The following is a 21,926-nucleotide window of genomic DNA, read 5'->3' as shown; positions in this document are numbered from 1 at the left end:
AAGAGGGGGATAAGGAAGGACACAATATATCAATGTGACACGTGTCCCGGAAAACTAAGGCTCCGTATGAAAGAGTGCTTCAAAATGTATCATCCCTTGATTTTTAATCTACCCCAGTTTTACTTACCCTAATGTACTCCGCACAGCTTATCCCCCCTCGTCTTTCCCCTCTGAGCCCTGCTGCGTGCCTAGGCAGCTGATTACAGCCACATGTAGGGTATTGACGTACCCATGAGAACCCACATTACAGTTTATGGGGTGTATGTCTCCGGTCAAAATGCTCACTACACCTCTATATGAATGCCTCAAGGGTGTAGTTTTTAAAACGGGGTCACTTTTTGGGGGTTTCAACTGTACTGGTACCTCAGGGGCTTCTGCATACATGACTTTGCACCAAAAAATCCCCAGTAGGCCAAATGGTGGTCCTTTCCTTCTGAGCCCTCCCATGGGCCCAAACGGCAGTTTATCACCACAAATGGGGTACTGCCGCACTCAGGACAAATTGGGCAACAGAATGGGGTATTTTATTTCTTGTGAAAATTAGACATTTTCAGCCAAAACTACATATTATTGGAAAAAATAATTTTGTTTTAATTCCCAGCCCAATTCAAATAAGTTCTGTGAAAAAACTGTGGGGTCAAAATGGTCACAACACCCATAAATGAATTCCTTGAGGGGTGTAGTTTCCAAAATGGGGTCACTTCTGGTGGGTTTCTATTGCTTTGATACCGCTGGGGCTCTGCAAATGCGACATGGCACCCAAAAGCCAATCCAGCAAAATCTGGACTCCAAAGAACAAATAGCGCTCCTTTCCTTCTGAGCCCTCCCATGGGTCCAAACGGCAGTTTATCACCACAAATGGGGTATTGCTGCACTCAGGACAAATTGGGCAACAAAATGGAGTATTTTATTTCTTGTGAAATAAGAAATTTTGAGCTAAAACTACATATTATTGGAAAAAGTAATTTTTTTTTAAATTCCCAGCCCAATTCAAATAAGTTCTGTGAAGAAACTATGGGGTCTAAATAGTCACATTACCCATAAATGAATTGTTTGAAGGGTGTAGTTTCCAAAATGGGGTCAACTTCTGGTGGGTTTCCATTGCTTTGATACCTCTGGGGCTCTGCAAATGCGACATGGCACCCGAAAACCAATCCAGCCAAATCTGGACTCCAACAAACACATAGCTCTCCTTTCCTTCTGAGCCCTCCCATGGGCCCAAATGGCAGTTTATCACCACAAATGGGGTATTGCCACACTCCGGACAAATTGGGCAACAAAATGGGGTATTTTGTTCCCTGTGAAAATAGGAAATTTTGATAAGAAATTACATCTTATTGGAAAAAATTTCATTTTTTTAATTTCTCAGCCCAATTAAAATAGGTGCTGTGAAAAAACTGTGTGGTCAAAATGATAACAACAACCATAAATTAATTCCTTGAGGGGTGTAGTTTCCAAAATCGGGTCACTATTGGGGGATTCCTACTGTTTTGGCACCTCAACACCTCTTCAAACCTGGCATGCTGCCTAAAATATATTCTAATAAAAAAGAGGCCTCAATATGCACTAGGTGCTTCTTTGCTTCTGGGGCTTGTGTTTTAGTCCACGAGCGCACTAGAGCCACATGTGGGACATTTATAAAAACTGCAGAATCTGGACAATACATATTTAGTAGTGTTTCTCTGGTAAAACCTTCCGTGTTACACAAATTTTTTTTAATAAAATTGAAATTCAGCAAGAAAAATGAAATGTGCAAATTTCACCTCCACTTTGCTTTAATTCCTGTGAAATGCCTGAAGGGTTAAAAAACTTTCTAAATCCTTTTTTTAATACTTTGAGGGGTCTAGTTTTTAAAATGGGGTGTTTTATCGGGGTTTCTAATACATAGGCCCCCTCAAAGCCTCTTCTGAACTGAACAGGTACCTTAAAAAAAAGGCTTTTGAAATTTTCTTAAAAAAAACAGAAATTGCTGTTTATGTTCTAAGCCTTGTAACGTCCAAGAAAAATAAAAGAATGTTCAAAAAACGATGCCAATCTAAAGTAGACATATCGGAAATGTGAACTAGTAATTATTTTGGGTGGTATAACCGTCTGTTTTACAAGTAGATGCATTTAAATTCTGATAAATGCTTTTTTTATACATTTTCCCTAAATTTGCAATTTTTCACCAATAAACACTGAATATATCATCCAAATTTTACCACTAACATAAAGCCCAATGTGTCACGAGAAAACATTCTCAGAATTGCTTGGATAGGTTCAAGCATTCCGACGTTATTACCACATAAAGTGAAATATGTCAGATTTGAAAAATGGGCTCTGAGCCTTAAGGCCAAAACAAGGCTGCGTCCTTAAGGGGTTAAGTGTGTGCACACTACTATTTACGTGAAATCTTTCTGCCATTTTGTATCCAAATTATGGTTTTATGCACTCCTAAACAGTAATTTCTAAAAAGCCATAATGCTTGAAAGTATCTTAGTGAAAAAAAAAAATAAAAGAATTGGATTTCCTCACAAGCCACAACAAATACAAATTCATTAAAAGTGGTTTGTGTTGATATCTGTCAGCCCAGCGTTCTTTGATATTCACAGTAACGATTCAAAGACTGCAGTATTGCTTCCTGTAATTGATCTCCACTTTTGGAACCGATGTTCATTTTAAGAAACGGTTGTCACTTAAAAGCTCATTGAAAACAAGCAAACCCATTTCTCACAATCGCAGTGTAGTCAATATTCTGGCAGAAATTGCTCTGACTTTCTGTGATTATTATGAATATTTGTCTGCACAAGAAAGCCAAGAAGGATAGTGGCTCTTTCATGTGTAATATTCATTCTTCAATATCCGGAGTCATTATGGTGATAAATATTCAGATCTCCATCCAAGTACATGGGTCTAACACGGTCTCCCCCACTTTCTAGGTTGCTGAAATGCATGGAGAGTTGATAGAATTCAACGAAAGGCTTCACCGTACTCTCATTGCAAAAGAAATGCTTGTGTCACAAATGAGGCAAGAACTTATTGATCTCAGAGGGCCGGTAAGTATTCTGTTTTTTATTCTACTTGCAGCTGAAGATTAATTGAATGAGTAGCAATGAAGACAATATGCATTCTTAAAATCTTTAAAAAAAAATTAACCATGCAAAATGTCTAATATATTATAATCCAAGCCAACAAATACGTTACTATACATGTTTATATTGTAGTGTTCAGTAAATTATTTGGTGCTGGTGGTTGTAACTATTACTGAAATATTATACAGGCAGATTAATTCAGCCCAAAAAAATAAATGATCACTGAATATAAACCCTTTGCCACAATATGTACGTCATTGGCAGGAGGTAATTCCCACGTGAGACAGTACATGTGCATCATGGTGATCACGCAGGCATAGCTGTGAATGACAGTCACCCTCCCTGACAAACAGCAAAGATCAGAGAAAACTCAGATCCCAACCATTTAACCATGTAAGCACTGTGATCAGTACAGTTCCTGTTAGGAACCTAATCCTCTGTACCCCAAGTACACCATACAAGACCCGTCTTGATGCCTGCCCCCTCATAAGAGGTCCATCAGGGGACTAGTAGCACATAAGCTTTTCAATTGAGTGATGAAACATATCCACCACATATTATCATAACAATATGTGCAGCTCGGTCAAAACAAGTTTGGGGGACTATTAAGGGTGTGCATCTTTACCCCTATTTTCTTTGTTGGGATGGCATCTGTGAGTTATAATTTTATCTTATTCTAATAGTTGTAGTTTTGTTAATACTGTATGTTTTATCTTGCTGCTTGCTCTGGGGTTGCCATGGTAACGGTAACCGTTTACCCTAGTATGAACATTCTGTCATGTGACCTTTACTTTTGTAAATGTATTCTTATGGGTAGAGATCACATGACCCCATGTCTATGCACATGGCTCTGTCTGCTGTCACCATAGTGATCCCAGAGCAAGCAATATATTCAAATGACTGCTTTACATTAGTTTGTCTAAGCAAACAGAACCCCATCATCCTATAGATTACATAATACATTTGTATAAGTTATATAATACCTAACAAACCGACCCATTTGTCACTATAGGTAAGATGTCCCTCTATCCCTTAATGTGTATAGTGTATCAAGCTAGATGTAATTCTGAGCCATGCTTTGCATATTCTCTCTCTCTCGAGGCTTTTTTTTTTTGTTCAAAACCCACTTTCCTCGCCTGATGTATAATGCAGCATTTAAATATTCAGCAATTGGAGTCGTAAGAGTAGAATGCGCGCTCTGTAGATTACAAATAAATCCAAGTAGATTGGTAGCATGAGATCGTTATTTGGAATTTTCTGACATCGATTTCCTAGCAGAGAACTGTTATTGCTTGCTTACTCCTTCTGTAAGAGCGTTATCTGTCATCCTCATGGGTAGACTGCAGTTTTTAGTGTGTCTTAGAGACAAACACGTAGTTGTTTTACATTTTCTAACTGTGCAGTTGTCTGCAGCTATGAGATATTAATTACAGTGTATGTTTGTGTATATGTGTGTGTATATGCGTGTGTGTTTTTAGATATATATATATACACACACTACCGTTCAAAAGCTTAGGGTCACTTAGAAATTTACTTATTTTAATCAGAAATACACTCTATACATTGTTAATGTGCTAAATGACTATTCTAGCTGCAAACGTCTGGTTTTTAATGCAATATCTACATAGGTTTATAGAGGCCCATTTCCAGCAACCATCACTCCAGTGTTCTAATGGTACATTGTGTTTGCTAACTGTGTTAGAAGGCTAATGGATGAAACACTTGAAAACCCTTGTGCAATTACAGTGAAGGAAATAAGTATTTGATCCCTTGCTGATTTTGTAAGTTTGCCCACTGTCAAAGACATGAACAGTCTAGAATTTTTAGGCTAGGTTAATTTTACCAGGGAGAGAGAGATTATATTTAAAAAAAAAAGAAAATCACATAGTCAAAATTCTATATATTTATTTGCATTGTGCACAGAGAAATAAGTATTTGATCCCCTACCAACCATTAAGAGTTCAGCCTCCTCCAGACCAGTTACACGCTCCAAATCAACTTGGTGCCTGCATTAAAGACAGCTGTCTTAAATGGCCACCTGTATAAAAGACTCCTGTCCACAGACTCAATAAATCAGTCTGACTCTAACCTCTACAACATGGGCAAGACCAAAGAGCTTTCTAAGGATGTCGGGGACAAGATCATAGACCTGCACAAGGCTGGAATGGGCTACAAAACCATAAGTAAGACGCTGGGTGAGAAGGAGACAACTGTTGATGCAATAGTAAGAAAATGGAAGACATACAAAATGACTGTCAATCGACATCGATCTGGGGCTCCATGCAAAATCTCACCTCGTGGGGTATCCTTGATCCTGAGGAAGGTGAGAGCTCAGCCGAAAACTACACGGGGGGAACTTGTTAATGATCTCAAGGCAGATGGGACGACAGTCACCAAGAAAACCATTGGTAACATATTACGCCGTAATGGATTAAAATCCTGCAGTGCCCGCAAGGTCCCCCTGCTCAAGAAGGCACATGTACAGGCCCGTCTGAAGTTTGCAAATGAACATCTGGATGATTCTGAGAGTGATTGGGAGAAGGTGCTGTGGTCAGATGAGACTAAAATTTAGCTCTTTGGCATTAACTCAACTCGCCGTGTTTGGAGGAAGAGAAATGCTGCCTATGACCCAAAGAACACCGTCCCCACTGTCAAGCATGGAGGTGGAAACATTATGTTTTGGGGGTGTTTCTCTGCTAAGGGCACAGAACTACTTCACCGCATCAATGGGAGAATGGATGGAGCCATGTACCGTCAAATCCTGAGTGACAACCTCCTTCCCTCCACCAGGACATTAAAAATGGCTCGTGGCTGGGTCTTCCAGCACGACAATGACCCGAAACATACAGCCAAGGCAACAAAGGAGTGGCTCAAAAAGAAGCACATTAAGGTCATAGAGTGGCCTAGCCAGTCTCCAGACCTTAATCCCATCGAAAACTTATGGAGGGAGCTGAAGATCTGAGTTGCCAAGCGACAGCCTCGAAATCTTAATGATTACCAGATGATCTGCAAAGAGGAGTGGGCCAAAATTCCATCTAACGTGTGCAAACCTCATCATCAACTACAAAAAACGTCTGACTGCTGTGCTTGCCAACAAGGGTTTTGCCACCGTATTAAGTCTTGTTTGCCAAAGGGATCAAATACTTATTTCTCTGTGCACAATGCAAATAAATATATATAATTTTGACTGTGATTTTCTGTTTTTTTTATTTTTTATATAATCTATCTCTCTCTGGTAAAATTAACCTAGCCTAAAAATTCTAGACTGTTCATGTCTTTGACAGTGGGCAAACTTACAAAATCAGCAAGGGATCAAATACTTATTTCCTTCACTGTATGTTAGCACCGCTGTAAACAGTTTTGCTGTTTAGAGGAGCTATAAAACTGACCATCCTTTGAGCTAGTTGAGAATCTGGAGCATTACATTTGTGGGTTCGATTAAACTCTCAAAATGGCTAGAAAAAGAGAGCTTTCATGTGAAACTCGACAGTCTATTCTTTTTCTTAGAAATGAAGGCTATTCCATGCGAGAAATTGCCAAGAAACTGAAGATTTCCTACAACGGTATGTACTACTCTCTTCAGAGGACAGCACACACAGGCTCTAACCAGAGTAGAAAGAGAAGTGGGAGGCCCCGCTGCACAACTGATCAACAAGACAAGTACATTAGAGTATCTAGTTTGAGAAATAGACGCCTCACAGGTCCTCAACTGGCAGCTTTATTAAATAGTACCCTCAAAACGCCAGTGTCTACAGTGAAGAGGCGACTTCATAACAACTGAAAAGATGCTGGAAGAGTGCCTGACGCCATCTGTCAAGCATGGTGGCGGTAATGTGATGGTCTGGGGTTGCTTTGGTGCTGGTAAAGTGGGAGATTTGTACAAGGTAAAAGGGATTTTGAATAAGGAAGGCTATCATTCCATTTTGCAACGCCATGCCATACCCTGTGGACAGCGCTTGATTGGAGCCAATTTCATCCTACAACAGGACAATGAACCAAAGCACACCTCCAAACTATGCAAGAACTATTTAGGGAAGAAGCAGGCAGCTGGTATTCTATCTGTAATGGAGTGGCCAGCGCAGTCACCAGATCTCAACCCCATAGAGCTGTTGTGGGAGCAGCTTGACCGTATGGTACGCAAGAAGTGCCCATCAAGCCAATCCAACTTGTGGGAGGGGCTTCTGGAAGCATGGGGTGAAACTTCTCCTGATTACCTCAGCAAATTAACAGCTAGAATGCCAAAGGTCTGCAATGCTGTAATTGCTGCAAATGGAGCATTCTTTGACGAACGAAAGCAAAGTTTGAAGGAGAAAATTTATTATTTAAAATAAAAATCATTATTTCTAACCTTGTCAATGTCTTGACTATATTTTCTAGTCATTTTGCAACTCATTTGATAAATAGAAGTGTGAGTTTTCATGGAAAACACAAAATTGCCTGGGTGACCCCAAATTTTTGAACAGTAGTGTGAGAGAGAGAGAGTGAAGCTTCTTTTATTGACGAAAAAGACATAACACTGTATTCACTGTAATAAAAAACTAAATAAATAAATAGATGACCTGGGGGTTAGACTACCTTTTAAAGGGGGTTTCCAACTAAGAACATCTATTACCTATCCACAGGACAGGTGATAAATGTATGAACGCTGGAGGTCTTACCACTGGGACCCCCACCGATCACTTGGACTAACATTTTGAATTGAGTGGCAGTCGCGGTTGTGCCATGACGCTTTATTTAATGTCTATGGGGTTGAGTGGACAACCTGTTTTTAATAGGGACTTTTATTACTGCTGTGGCATTTAAAAAAATGAAATCCATTTTTTTTCTTATACATTTGAGTTTTATTAAGTATTATCTGATGCACATTACAATGTATTCAATTTTTGTCATCCTAGGTCCCTGGAGATTTGAGTCAAACATCTGAAGACCAAAGTATGTCAGACTTTGAAATGTAAGTTTAAGAACTTACTCCCGTGAAGCCGCTAAATCACTGTGCACGTATGACTTTTCTGAGAATTAGCTCATAAATCAACTATAGAATATATCTGCCATTATACACAGTACTGTGCAAAAGTTTTAGGCAGTTATGGAAAAGTGCTGCAAAGTTAAAAAAAAATGCAAACACTAATCTATTCTTCCTACATCATTTGGGCTGACTTTGATTTATTATGTACTATTCCTTATTTCTAACTTTTCTCTTTTTTTTTTTTTTATATATACAAGCCTGATATCCATTTGCATGGGGGGAGGGGAGATTGATTTATGTGCACTGTTTATAATATATATATATTGCTTGGATAATGGATACAATCTCTTTTTCTAACATTGTTTATTGTAACTATACGGACCAGAAACTTTTGTCTGTCTGATCACATTTGTTTCACTTTCTGTACATTGTAAAATTTCAATAAACAGTTAAAACAAAAAAACAACAAAAAATGCTTTTAAAAATAGAAGTGTTAATAGTGTTTTTTTTAATCAATTAACAAAATACAAAGTGAATGAACAGAATAGAAATCTAAATCAAAACAATATTTGGTGTGACAACCCTTTGCCTTCAAAACAGCATCAATACTTCTTGGTACACTTGCACAAATTCATGGATTTTGCAGGATTATAATCCGGTCTATGATTAACCAATTATACCAAATAGGTGATAATGATCATAATTCTCATATGGAGTTTGAAACACAATCATTAACTGTTAGAGAAACAGCTGTGTAGGAGGTTTAGAAGCGGGTGAGGAACAACCAGATTCTGCTACAAAGTTGAGGTTGTGGAAGACCGTTTCATGTCACTGATCCACCATGGCAAGGCTGAGCGCAGCAACAAGACACAAGGTAGTTCTATAATCAGCAAGGTCTCTCCCAGGCAAAGAGGACCATAGACGCAGTGGTCGGCCAAGTAGACTTAGTGCAGCAGATCAAGGAAACATCATGCTTACTTTCCTTCTAAATCGGAAGATGTCCAGCAGTGTCGCCAGTTACGCCCATCTACTGTTCAAAGAAGTCTAGTTAGAGGTGCTCTTCGTGGAAGAATTGCGGCCAAAAAGCCATACCGTTGACATGGAAACAAGGCCAAGCGTCTCAACTATGTACGAAAACATATGAACTGGGGTGCAGAAAAATTGCAGCAGGTGCTCTGGACTGATGATTCAAAATTGTAAATATTCGGCTATAACAGAAGGCAGTTTGTTAACTTAAGGGCTGGAGAGCGGTACAATAATGAGTGGAGGTTCCTTGCAAGTTTGGGGCTGCATTTCAGCAAGTGTAATTGGGGATTTGGTCAGGATTAATGGTGTCCTCAAAGCTGAAAAATACAGGCAAATATGTAGCTATCATGCAATACCATCAGGTAGGCGTCTGATTGGCTCCAAATTTATTCTGTATCAGGACAACGACCCCAAACGTACAGACAATGTCATTAATAACTATCTTCAGTGTAAAAAAGAACAAGTAGCCGTTGAAGTGATGATGTGGCCCTCACAGAGCCCTGATCTCAACATCATCAAGTCTCTCTGGGATTACATGAAAAGACAGAAGGATTTGAGGAAGCCTACATCTACAGAAGATCTTTGGTTAGTCCTCCAAGATGTTTGGAACAACCTCCCTGCCGAGTTCCTTCAAGAACTGTGTGCAAGTGTACCTAGAAGAACTGATGCTGTTTTGAAGGGAAAGGGTGGTCACACCAAATATTGATTTGATTTCGATTTCTCTTCTGTTCAGTCACTTTGCATTTTGTTAATTTATAAAAAAAATAACAACTATTAACGCTTCTATTTTTTAAAGCATTCTTGCTTTGCAGCATTTTTCAACAATTGCCTAAAACTTTTGCACAGTACTGTATGTGACAGAAACTCATGATGGGGTTATTAAAGATCGAAAATTAAAAAGGCAGACTTAAAAACATCTTGCATACTAATTAAAATATATAGATACATTTTACTAATGTACACATTGCAGGGCATTACTCCTGCCGAGCTACAGTACCACCACAGTTTTAAGCAGCTACTGCCATGACTGACAATCTGGTTGCTAAGAATACACTGCCTAACAACCCAATTCTTTACTGTGATGTCATACGTCCAGAGTCTCTCTCAACCGCTGTACCCCAGAGTACACAAAGTTATCATTGATACGTGTCAAAAGGGGTCATTGGCGTGGGTATGTGCCCAGGCACCCTCATTAATTGCTAGAATGAAGTTTCAGCTTTGTTTTCTAACTGATCTCTGTATTTTTATTTCCCCATTGCCTTCATTGGGACTGTAATGCGTATATATTGCAGCTTTATTTTGACGAGGCTTAATGACATTCACTTCACATCTGCTGAAGAAAGAGTTGTACTAAATTGGCTAGGAGGCTTGGCAGGACTTTTTTAATTTAAATATATCTCAAACTGAAATGAACTATAATTGTGTAAATATAAATTTTGGCATTTAGGTGGGGAACCTCTTCAACCTTGTTTTATGGCTGATAAGGTCCTAGTGGGGTTAAACTGCTTTGAGATGTCTCCACTGGTAGATGTGGAACCAGCCGAGTGAGTGCACTCAATTATTTTCATATCTCCCATGGACTTCACTGGAGGGGAAACCTGCAACTTCTTGGGCAACTAACCTGCAAAACGTCCTCAAAAAAGGACATAGGACATCGCCCAAGTCAAATACAACCTAAACAAAAAATAAAGGCGCAAAACGTCCAATCTTAAAAAAATCACATAGAACTTTATATATCAAAATGTTACAATATTATGCTATACCATTACCGTACTATATAGAGATAATAGGGAAATATACTCCTCAGGCACAAAATTAAAACAGAACAAGTGTCAAAATACAGTAAAGAATAATGATAATAATCTAAACTCCTAGAAAGTTACATCACGTGCACCTTCTCTCCAAGTCCCGGAAGTATTCATGCCGGACAATTGGAATCCACAGGCGTCTCTTTATGAAGCTGCTGTTGCCGTGAAAAGTGTGTCAAGGTGTTTGCTTTCTTGGCACATGCCACGGCCCAATATATCCAAGGGTATGTTTATGAAACGTGATTTTTTTTTTGCCTCTCTATATTAGGTACTATTATTATTATATAGTTAGTCATATTTTTTTGCAGCCATGTGATAGTCACTTTCCATAGCCCCTGTTCTTCTAGGAGATGACCGTTATAATGCTTCTGTATATAGCCATCTGTTCACATCATTATTGAATATATCTTTCTGTATGTGATGGGAAATTAACATTTTGCAGCTAATTATCTCTTCGTCCTGAATGACTTTGTTTATGGTTAATATGATTAGATACAACATTTTGACTAGCTTTTACTACCTATGCTTGTAGTAGATATATACTTTGTATTAGATATTCTCAGTCGTAAAATGAAAACGTATGAAAATGGCACATAAAGCACATACAGTAAGGCATAATGATGATAATGTAATCTAGAAAGTCTCAGGGGAAAAGTACGGTAGTAATATTTCACAAAGCCTAAAACTCTAGGTGGAGAGAAATAGATAGTACAAAGTATATATCTACAACAAGCATAGGTAGTAAAAAATGTATCTACTCTATTAATATCACCAATAAAGTCAATCAGGACAAAGCGATAAATAGCTGCAAAATGTTAATTTCCTATGATATACAGAAAGATATATTCAATAATGATGTGAATAGATGGCTATATACAGAAACGTTATAACGGTCATCTCCTAGAAGAACGGGGGCTATAGAAATTGTCTATAGCAGGTGTCTCAAGCACGCGGGCCGCATGCGGCCCCTGGGGCTGTCATCTGCCGCTAGTATCGGCTCTGCTCCGAGACTCTGGAATTCCCTGACATCGCTGTCCACATATGAACAGCGATGTCTGGGGCTTCCCCAGAGCCGGAGTCCCGGGCAGAGCGCTAGTACAGGCTCTGCTCCGGGACTCTGTGGAATTCCCTGACATCGTTGTCAACATATGGACAGTGTGTCAGGGTCTTCCCCAGAGCGGAGTCCCGGGCAGAGCGCTAGTATCGGCTCTGCTCCGGGACGCTGTGGAATTCCCTGACATCTCTGCCCATATATGGACAGTGTGTCAGGGTCTTCCCCAGAGCGGAGTCCCGGGCAGAGCGCTATTATCGGCTCTTCTCCGGGACTCTGGGGAAGCCTCTGACATCGCTGTCCATACATCGACAATGATGTCATGGGCTTCCCCAGAGCAGGAGTCCCAGTCTACAGGGGGCACTGCTGTGGCAGCATCTACAGGGGGCATTGCTGTGGCGGCATCTACAGGGGACACTGCTGTGGCGGCATCTACAGAGGGCACTGCTGTGGCGGCATCTACAGAGGGCACTGCTGTGGCAGCATCTACAGAGGGCACCTCTGTGGCAGCATCTACAGAGGGCACCTCTGTGGCAGCATCTACAGAGGGCACCTCTGTGGCCGCATCTACAGAGGGCACTGCTGTGGCCGCATCTACATAGGATTCTGCGGCAGCATCCACCGAGGGCACTGTGGCACTATCTAAAAAGGGGCTGCCCAATCTTGACATGGGTGCTAACTGAGCCGCCAGACTGCATTTAGCAACACTTAAACTGGAAAGCTGGATTGTTGAAATAAGCATGTGGAGAAATCTCTCAAATTTTAAACCTAGCGGTATTATTATTATAGTAATATAGTGTTATAGTAGTTCAAATAACTAATTGATTAACAATAATTTTGTATTGTATTAAATTTGAAAGTTATGCGGCCCGACCACTTCACATTTTTTCTATATGCGGCCCACTTACCCGGCCGAGTTTGAGACCCCTGGTCTATAGCATAGCTGCCACAAAATATGAGTAACCATATGATACTACCTACTATAGAGAGGCAAAAAAGCCACATTTAGATAAACCTACTACTTACACCATCTAGAGATCGAGATCACCAGTGGATCCCAATTTTCAGGCACGAATACTTCCGAGACTTGGAGAAAAGGCGCAAGTGATGCGACTTTTTTTTAGGAGATTATATTATTATCATTATTACTTACTGTATTGTTGTCCGTGCTGCATGTTCCATTTGCATTGGTCTTCATTTTGTGTCTGAGGGGTATATTTTCCTGTCGTCTCTATATAGTACTGTGTTGATATAACATAATTTGGTGACATTTTGATAAATCTATATGCTATTCTTTAAGGTCGGTCATTTTTAACTTATCCTGTTTGGACCAGGCTCCTCTGTTTACTGGATTGTTTTTTCCTTAAAAAACAAAATATGAAATACACTTTCAAGTTCATGCTTAAAATGCTACGTGAACAGAGCCTAACATGCCTTAAAAGAGTATGCGAAATGTGGTTATCAAAAGCCAGACAACAACATTCATTAGTTTAACTATCTTTTATCATGTACTTAAAGTGAAGGTTCATCATGTATACTTGCCATTGAATTATTGGCGGTTTCTCTACCCAGAAATGGACCCAAAGGTCTGGCCCTCAAGCAATGAATGTCATGGACCCCTTATGCCTTGATGTGCTTAGGTCAGGTTAACACTATGGGTGCTGTTCTAATTCTACTGCCTAAATTGCTTCTTTCATGAGCAGGAACGATTTGGATAATAAAGGGAAACGACTTCTGGGAAATTAAATTTCCCTCTTGTGACCTCCTGGCAACGTCAACAGTGTAATTTTCGTTGCTGCTCTAACCCATTACCTAAATCGCTCATGATGGTTCAGGCAATAGAAGCACATCAGGGAATTATTGATGATGCGTTTCACTTATATACAAGCAGAGGTTCACCAAAGGCAACACCTAAGTATGCTTTTATGTATATATGGTAACAAAGACAAGGGTAAATGGATTGCTAGATGATATCAAAAAGTCATACAAACGAAATGTTTACATTACATTCCTAATAATGTTGAAGGATACAGTTTAAGGTTTAGTTCACATAGTTTTTTTTTTGTCAGGCAGAAAAAATCTGCCTCAACTTCCTTCAGGAATTTTGAGTCCGAATTTTAATTGCCAGCGTTTTTTGATGCATTTTTTTCAGTGTATTTTGCCCGTTGCCTTTAAATCTAATGCAAAATCGCAGGCGAAGGTCTCAAAACAAGCTCCGCAGGTTTTTACTGTCTCCCATTGATTTCAATAGGAGGTCAGAGGCAAAAACTGCTTGAAGAAAGAGCATGCTGCTTTTTTTTTTTGTGAGCGGACAAAAAACTCCCGGGAAAAAAAAACTCCTCTGCCTCCCATGGAAATCAATGGGGAGTGATTTGGGCCCTTTCAGGGCACTGATTCCGATGCGGTTTCTGCGCCAATATCAGCGCCAAAAAATTCAGTGCGAACTAACCCTTTATCAAGCTGAGCTGTATGTTTAGTATGGGCGACAATATTTATTGACCCCTCCACAAGCAAAGTTTTGTGGGAAATGTGTGGTGTTGTAGTTGTCACTTATGCTCTGTCAGCTGAGAATTTCATTTTCCTTCACTTGGTACTCGCACACACTTCAGCGTTATCTACTTGTGCAGGAAATGGCGCGAGTAGACTGTCCTTTGACATCAGATTGTGCTTCAAGTATTTTTCACTTGATTATAAAATATAAAGTTGTTTTCTGGTGTAAAAACCAGAAGCTGAGAAAGGAACCCTTCACAGGAGAAGAGGCCTCTCATCGTTCACTATGACACGGGGAAGCGCTTGTTATCGTGTTCTGGCTCGTCTGTAGCTGTCAAGGCTTCCTACCCCCCTCACCACTCATATCTGCATAACATTTGGTTTCTCATGCCATTATTATTGTTCCGGTAGACAAAATATCCACTTCTCCTATTTCAATAAATGTCAGTGAGCTTTACCTCTTTGTCTCTGTTACAGATCGCACCGTGCCCTTGTAAATGTTTGGATACCCTCTGTTTTCCTGCGAGGAAAATCTACCCACGCCTTTCATGTCTACCAGGTAAGAAGTTGTGCAGGCGATACAGCGTAACAGGTCATCTGTAGAAACAGTTAAGGCTTCTCTCTGCAGTCTGGAGAACAGATGCCATAATTCTGGGATGTTACGGACTTGTTATTTCAAACATATTTTGTACTTTTATTTTGTTCTTCGTTATGTCTCAATGGCTATACTATAAGGGTATGTTCACACGTAGCGTGAACAGTGCAGATTTTCTGCAACAGCTTTCTTTGCAAAACTCATCCACACACCGTGTAAAAAAATCCACCGAAAAAACGTTCATAAGTGACCAGTGGTGCGTTTTTTTAATGTCAATTTATGCATCGGAAATGCAGCTTTTCTGTTGCGGGTTTCCTGTTGGCAAATGCTGTGATTTTTGTGGTGGAAAAGCTGCGACTACGCCGCAAAAATCGCAACTCCAACAAAAAACACCTTTTTATGTGTAAAATTAATAAGAGTTAATACTTACGGCCCGGCCGTTGTCATAGCAACACTTTCTTCTGTTCTCCATCCAGGCCGGCCTCCTGGGAGGACGTCTCATCCCATGTGGCCTTTGCAGCCAATCACAGGCTGCAGCGGTCACACGGGCTGCTTCGTCACCCCAGGAGGCAGCCTGGACGAGAACAGAAGAAAGCGTCACTATGACCATGTAGATCACAGTAAGTATAAACTTTTTTTTTTTTTAACATTGTTTTCTGCAATGGAGATTCCACCCTAAAACCCGCCACAATTTAGTGCGCTTTTTTCGGCCAGAGTTCCCTGCGGTTTTTAGGGTGGATACCCTGTGTACTTTTACACAGCATATCCGCCCTGTGTGAGCATAGCCTTAAAGTCCTTATTTGCTTAATTGAAGACGGTAAAGACATTGTTGTATTGATTGCATTGCGGCGTGTCTTGTGGGCATTACCCACAGGTGGGTCAAATCTGCTCTTTATGTATAGTTTATGCGCCAAGCCTAACAAAATAACAGCTCAGAATTATTACAAACATAAAAGAAGTGACTTTCATGGCTTTCTCATATGAAGGTGACTCTTGTCTGTGACTCATTCACTTGTCCATAGTCCAGCGTCACTTTGCACACTACTGGGCTTGCATAAAATGATGACATAATCTGCGTGGAAATTATATCTTGTCCGAGTCCATTGCTATAGAAGCATTCTGGGTGCCTGATATTCTGTCTCGTGTTACTGGTAACAATCTTGGGTTTGATTTTCACCTTGTCTACCTCCGTGTTCCTGGCTTGGACTTTGGTTTGTCCAATTAAATCTGCTCTTTGCCCCTTGATTTGACTTCCAGCTACTGGCTACTGGCTACTTCTGTACAACTACTGTAGTTCGACTCTTATCTTTCTCTGACTACATGTGAGGCAGGGATCATAAAAATGATTATCTAAAGAAGCACTCCAGTGAATGACTCCCCCCTACCCTCTACAATATACTGTTTTCTAATTCTATCAAATAGATAAATTATGACCACCTAATGAACACGCTACACTAAACATAGAAATTATATAAGTAAATCGAGAAAAAAAACACTCTCCCACAGTCTGTCTATCTTTCTCAAACAAACTGAAATTTCAGAAATCATGTTGAGAACAAATGTGTTCACTTCCTCCTGATCTCTTTTTGGCTTTCAGAAAGATGAGGGGTGGGGCTTAGCCAAGGGGTGGGGTTTAGTCTTCCTGGTGTTTTACTGCAGACAGATAAGTAGGGGAAGGCTCCTTCTGCAGTCTGTTGCTTTAAGTTCTGTTCACGCATTTCCTATGGCAAATCCAACATGTATTTGCTACAAATAAACGGGGCAGAAATCTGTGTCTCACGTTTGGATTTCTGCTGCAGTTGTGTAGTTTTGATGTGCTGTGGATTTGCACAAGGATTATCCCCATTCAATGGAGTTAACCCGCAGTTTTTTTTCCATGTGTACTCCACAGGAATAAGTAGCATGCAGATATTTTTTCCGTTTTATAGATATCACAGTATATGTAAATACTGCAGCACGCTGCATGAAACTTTATTCTTAACATGATTTGAAGACTCTGGGTGAAGAGAAGGAGGATGCGTTCTGATATTACCACACCAGTGTAGTAGATGTAAATATATTCTGTTGATAAATCCAAGAAAAAGCTGACTGTGTGAAAGAATTAGGAATAAAAACCTGATAAAACCCTCCTCGTAGGAAGCTGTGCCACTTTATATACTATTAAATCTTTGCTCTGCTGCTCTTAACTTTACAGTTGTTTAAAGCCAGCTGCATATTTGTTTAACCGCTGGACCAAGGGATCGGGCTTTTGAATGGCATCCAGCTGTGACTTGTGTCCCGCCATGATAAAGCACATTTAAGAAAAAGACTTATTCATGCAGTTTATCTTGGCACACACGGGTGTTGCATCAGGAAGCATAACAAGTCCCTGGTAGTGCATATGGCATCTTCTCCAGGTGGAAGTAAAGCCATTTTATTCTTCAGCATCCCAGCAGTTGATGTAAATCGCTCTGAAATTTATTTGGGTTACTTCAGAATTGTTTATTTTAGGCTTAAGTTTCTTCGTAGCCAAATTTGACATTAAAGTTGGTTTTTAGGTGGATAGACGATGGCTGTTCAGTTCTATGTAGAAGTCTTTCCTGGAGCAAAAGCAGATGGTAATATTGTCCTAAGCAGTTGCATTTTACTTTAGGTTATACGGTTACATGAGTATATGTGTGCAGGTCCTGAATCTGGAGGGTGGGGAAGCGAGGTTCTACAGAAGAGGAGAGAGCATGAGCTGCTGGTAATAAGTGTAGACGGCCTGGTCTGGGGTCTGTATGTATTTCGCAGTCTGATTTGGCGGTCTGTATTTATTTAGGGGGTCTCTGGTCTGTGTTTGGGGGTCTTATCTTGGGTCTATATTTATTTTGGGGTCTGTATTAGTTTGGGATCTCATCTAATGTTCTGTATGTGGTCTATGTGTTTAATCAGGGTCTGGACTGGGTCGGTGTTCATTCTGGAATCTGTATTTCATCTGATTTGAGGTCTGTATTTCAGGGTCTGGGATCTGTATTTATTTCAGAGGTGTAGTCTGGGGACTGTATTATTTTAGGGTCTGTATTTTTGGGTATCACAGAGTCTGTATTTATTACTTGGTCTGTACTTGTCTGGGATCTGTATTTATTCTGGGGTTTAGTCTGGGGTCTGTATTACAGGTGTGTGTGTGTGTGTGTGTGTGTGTGTGTGTGTGTGTGTGTGTGTGTGTGTGTGTGTCGCCTATTCCTGACTGTACATATGTGTTAGCGACTGTACGCCTATCCCTGACTGTACATGTGTTAGCGACTGTACGCCTATCCCTGACTGTACATATGTGTTAGCGACTGTACGCCTATCCCTGACTGTACATGTGTTAGCGACTGTATGCCTATCCCTGACTGTACATATGTGTTAGCGACTGTACGCCTATCCCTGACTGTACATGTGTTAGCGACTGTACGCCTATCCCTGACTGTACATATGTGTTAGCGACTGTACGCCTATCCCTGACTGTACATGTGTTAGCGACTGTATGCCTATCCCTCACTGTACATATGTGTTAGCGACTGTACGCCTATCCCTGACTGTACATATGTGTTAGCGACTGTACGCCTATCCCTGGACGTCGGTATAGCAGAATCCCTACACTCTCGGCTCCTGCTAACCTAGTTGTGGATCAGTGATTGGGTCATCGGACAGCGCTGAAACCTGAGGAGACTGGACACCAGGTACTGACTCATGTGCCCATTATAGCTGCCATTGGCGTTCCCTGCAGATTTAAAAGGATGAAGAGTGCTGCATGCCGCGCTATTCTTCTGGACAAAATGACATAAACCTCACCGGAACCCGACGGATCCCCTTGGGGTCGGCAGAGCTATCTGTCACGCGATTGATTTGGCAACGTCCTGTGGATACCATTATCAATGGAAACCAAGTCACAAGTGTAAACAGAGCCTTTCCCATTCACTTTCATAGACCACTAAGGATATTCCCATTAACCCCTTCACTAGTATTGATGCAATCACTACTATTTTGAATTTATAAAATGGACTGGTTAGACGCAATTTACCTTATCGTTTAGGACACCAAAATACCATTTAACCCTTTCCCATCGCTAATATGCCTATTTGTGTCGGGAAAGTGTTTTTAAAAATGATGCCCGCTCAGAAGCCGAGTAGGCGCCATAGCCATCGGATCTCTGCTGTGTTTCACAGCAGGGATCCAGTGACAATTCTTGCGATCAGCAAAATTTCTGATCGCAAGCATTTAACCCCTCGGATGCTGGTGTCAGATGTGACCACCGGCAGCTGAAGGGTTTTTACTGCCCCTTTCGCTTCGGGGCCGGTCACTGGCTCCCGCACGTTGACATCGCGGGAGTCGGTGTACTCCTTGTGAACGCTCCTAGGCCTGCTATAGGAAGATTGCTATTGAGACCTGCCTCTGGCAGGTCTCAATAGCAATGCAGTAATTTTGCGTTAATTTTGCCATAGACTGCAATATCGTGATATAGCAGTCTTTTGCATAAGCGATCTAATGATCGCAGGTTCAAGCCCCCTAGGGGGGGGCTAAATAAATGTTCAAAAAAAAATGTAAAAAAAGTTGTACAAAACAAAATAGAAACAATATAAAAATTTAAATCATTCCCCCAAATGGTATTAATAAAAACGACATCTTTCCACGCCTTACACAGCTCTGTACACCGAAATATAAAAGTTAGTGGGTTCACAATATGGCGATACAAACATTTTTTTGTTTCTTTCAAACGTTTATTTTTTTAAAGGTACTAAAACATAACAAAAACGATATAAATTTGGTATCACCGTGATCGTACTGACCCGCACAATAAAAATAATGTATCCTTTTCAATATACATTGAACACCGTAAAAAAGAAACCCATAATAAAATGGCGGAACTGCTGTTTTTCTCCAATTCCACCCCATTTAGATTTTTTCCTCAGCTTCCAAGTACATTGCACACAATATTAAAAAGTACCATTAAAAAGTACAACTTGTCCCGTAAAAATTAAGCCCTCATATGACTGTGTCAACGAAAAAATAAAAGCATAAAAACGAAAATTAGTCTGGTCCTGAAAGGGTTAAATTATTTTTCTCCTTTGCTCACATTTGTCAAGACTTGTAATATTTATGTAACAGTCGTTTAGTTTTTTCCTTCTGTCTTTTATCGGTAAAATTTTCTTTTTTTTCTTTTACTTGCTATATTTTCAGTTTAAAAAGGAATATATTCTATTTGAACAGATCCTGGCGCTATAGAAATAATAAAATCCCTTTACTGTTCTTTTAGTACAATCTGTAATATGAGCTTTTTGAACATTTTGAAATTGTGAGCCTAGCACAGGGGATCATGTTCTCAAATAGGAACACTGCGAGTTCGGGTGGATTTCAGGAGTTTCCTTATTTGCTGGCTGTATAGCAGGTTAAACGTTACATTGCAAGGGCCACTTGTTTTAAAACCTCTGCCGTCTGCCAATTTCTTTTTTTTTTTTTCCTATTTTTATCCATCTCATAAAAAAATCTGTTTTTTTTGCAGGTTCCTGCTGATATACTGTGGTTCATAATTAATGTCTATATATCTATCCCTTGTGAACTTACACAAATATATTATGGGAATTGCATAAAAAAATTAACCTTTTGTTTTCAGACTCACTCACCCTTTAAATTCAGTAGCATCCTGGAGTTCGAGATGAGTACACAGGGCTATATAATACAGTAAATACGATCAGCCGTGCTGCTGTGCACAGGCTGATGCTGCACATTTCACCCCTCTACATTGAAAGGATTTTAAAGTCTGCACCACGGGTCAGTTTCGGTGTGTAAAATCTCATCCATATGGGTGGTGCTATCATTCACTGCAGATTTTTTTGTGCACTAATTCGTATGGAAAATCTGATGATTATGTCCGTGAGAGAGTGTAGTTTGACTATGGGCCTTAGCTAAGTGTCAATTCTCAGACAAACTGGTTGCTTGGGATGCAATGCTTGGAGACCCCAATTGAAAGACTGTAGTTGTAGGGCAGTATATTCCTAGCAACCAGATCCTAAGATATGATTCAGCTCAATGACTTGAAGATAAACTAGCGGTGTGTTGACAGCAAAGAAGGAAAACAATAACTTGGTTAAGCCAAGCAATTCCCCATCTCATTCTGCATTATTAATCAGATTTTTCTAAAATAATTTTAGGTAAGAAAGGGAGAAATGATTTAATACGGTATACACCTACATATATGGTAAAACTCATCTTTCCTTACTTTTAAAGTGAGTGGCTATTTTATAGCTAATTATTTTCTATGGAATCTATGATTTTGTTTAAAAATGAACATTTCCTGTTGTATTATGAATTTGCTATTGAACGCTGAATTTATATAAGTTGAACTAATCCATTATAAACAACAGTGTGGGAATGAGGTTCTCCTGATTTGTGTGGGCTCTTGGGTGACAGAGTTTTGGTAGGCTCCTTTATAATGGCAATAGTGCAAGGCAGCTGCCTGCTGTGTTTGTGTACAGTGGTTTCAAATTTTGGGGAATTTTGCTAAAAAGAACCTAAATAATGCCACCACACAGTGCATAAATGATACGGTCATACAGGGCTCAATGAATTCTACTCACCTCACCCCGTTCCAGCGGCGAGCCCCCCAATGATGGTGGCAGCTCTCCTCTCTCCAGCTGCCGGCTGCATCTGTTTTCTAATCAACGTAACTCATCACTCCTTCAGCGTTCTCCACTTGCTCGCGGCCATGGCTTCCCACTTACAGCTGCCGCCTGCATGTGGTTCCTGTGGCAACCAGCCCCCATCATTGACAACAGGTCTGGCGGCCTTTTTAAAGAGAATATTCAGCCTGTAACCCTCGCCTGTGAATTGAGGTACATCCTTGTGTTTGTATAATTCCTGACTTTGATTCTAACCCTGTCCTTGGCCTTTTTACATGATTCTGTTAAAGTCTTCC

At 40.2% G+C, this 21,926-nt stretch overlaps 1 protein-coding gene across 3 annotated transcripts in view; it reads left to right on the top strand.

The window, feature by feature from the left end:
* Positions 1 to 21,926, top strand: part of SNX29 (sorting nexin 29) — a 417,611-nt gene that overhangs the window by 260,951 nt on the left and 134,734 nt on the right. For all 3 annotated transcript variants that reach the window (XM_075830136.1, XM_075830138.1, XM_075830137.1), the window contains exons 16-18: positions 2,919 to 3,035; positions 7,967 to 8,022; positions 14,890 to 14,971. In XM_075830136.1, the coding sequence (XP_075686251.1) occupies positions 2,919 to 3,035; positions 7,967 to 8,022; positions 14,890 to 14,971 (255 nt within the window). The remainder of the gene's footprint in view (positions 1 to 2,918; positions 3,036 to 7,966; positions 8,023 to 14,889; positions 14,972 to 21,926) is intronic.

Source organism: Rhinoderma darwinii, chromosome 6 (genome assembly GCF_050947455.1).
Source record: "Rhinoderma darwinii isolate aRhiDar2 chromosome 6, aRhiDar2.hap1, whole genome shotgun sequence".
NCBI lineage: Eukaryota > Metazoa > Chordata > Amphibia > Anura > Rhinodermatidae > Rhinoderma > Rhinoderma darwinii.
Note: the sequence above shows the minus strand (reverse complement) of the source record. Positions and strands in the feature narration are given on the sequence as shown.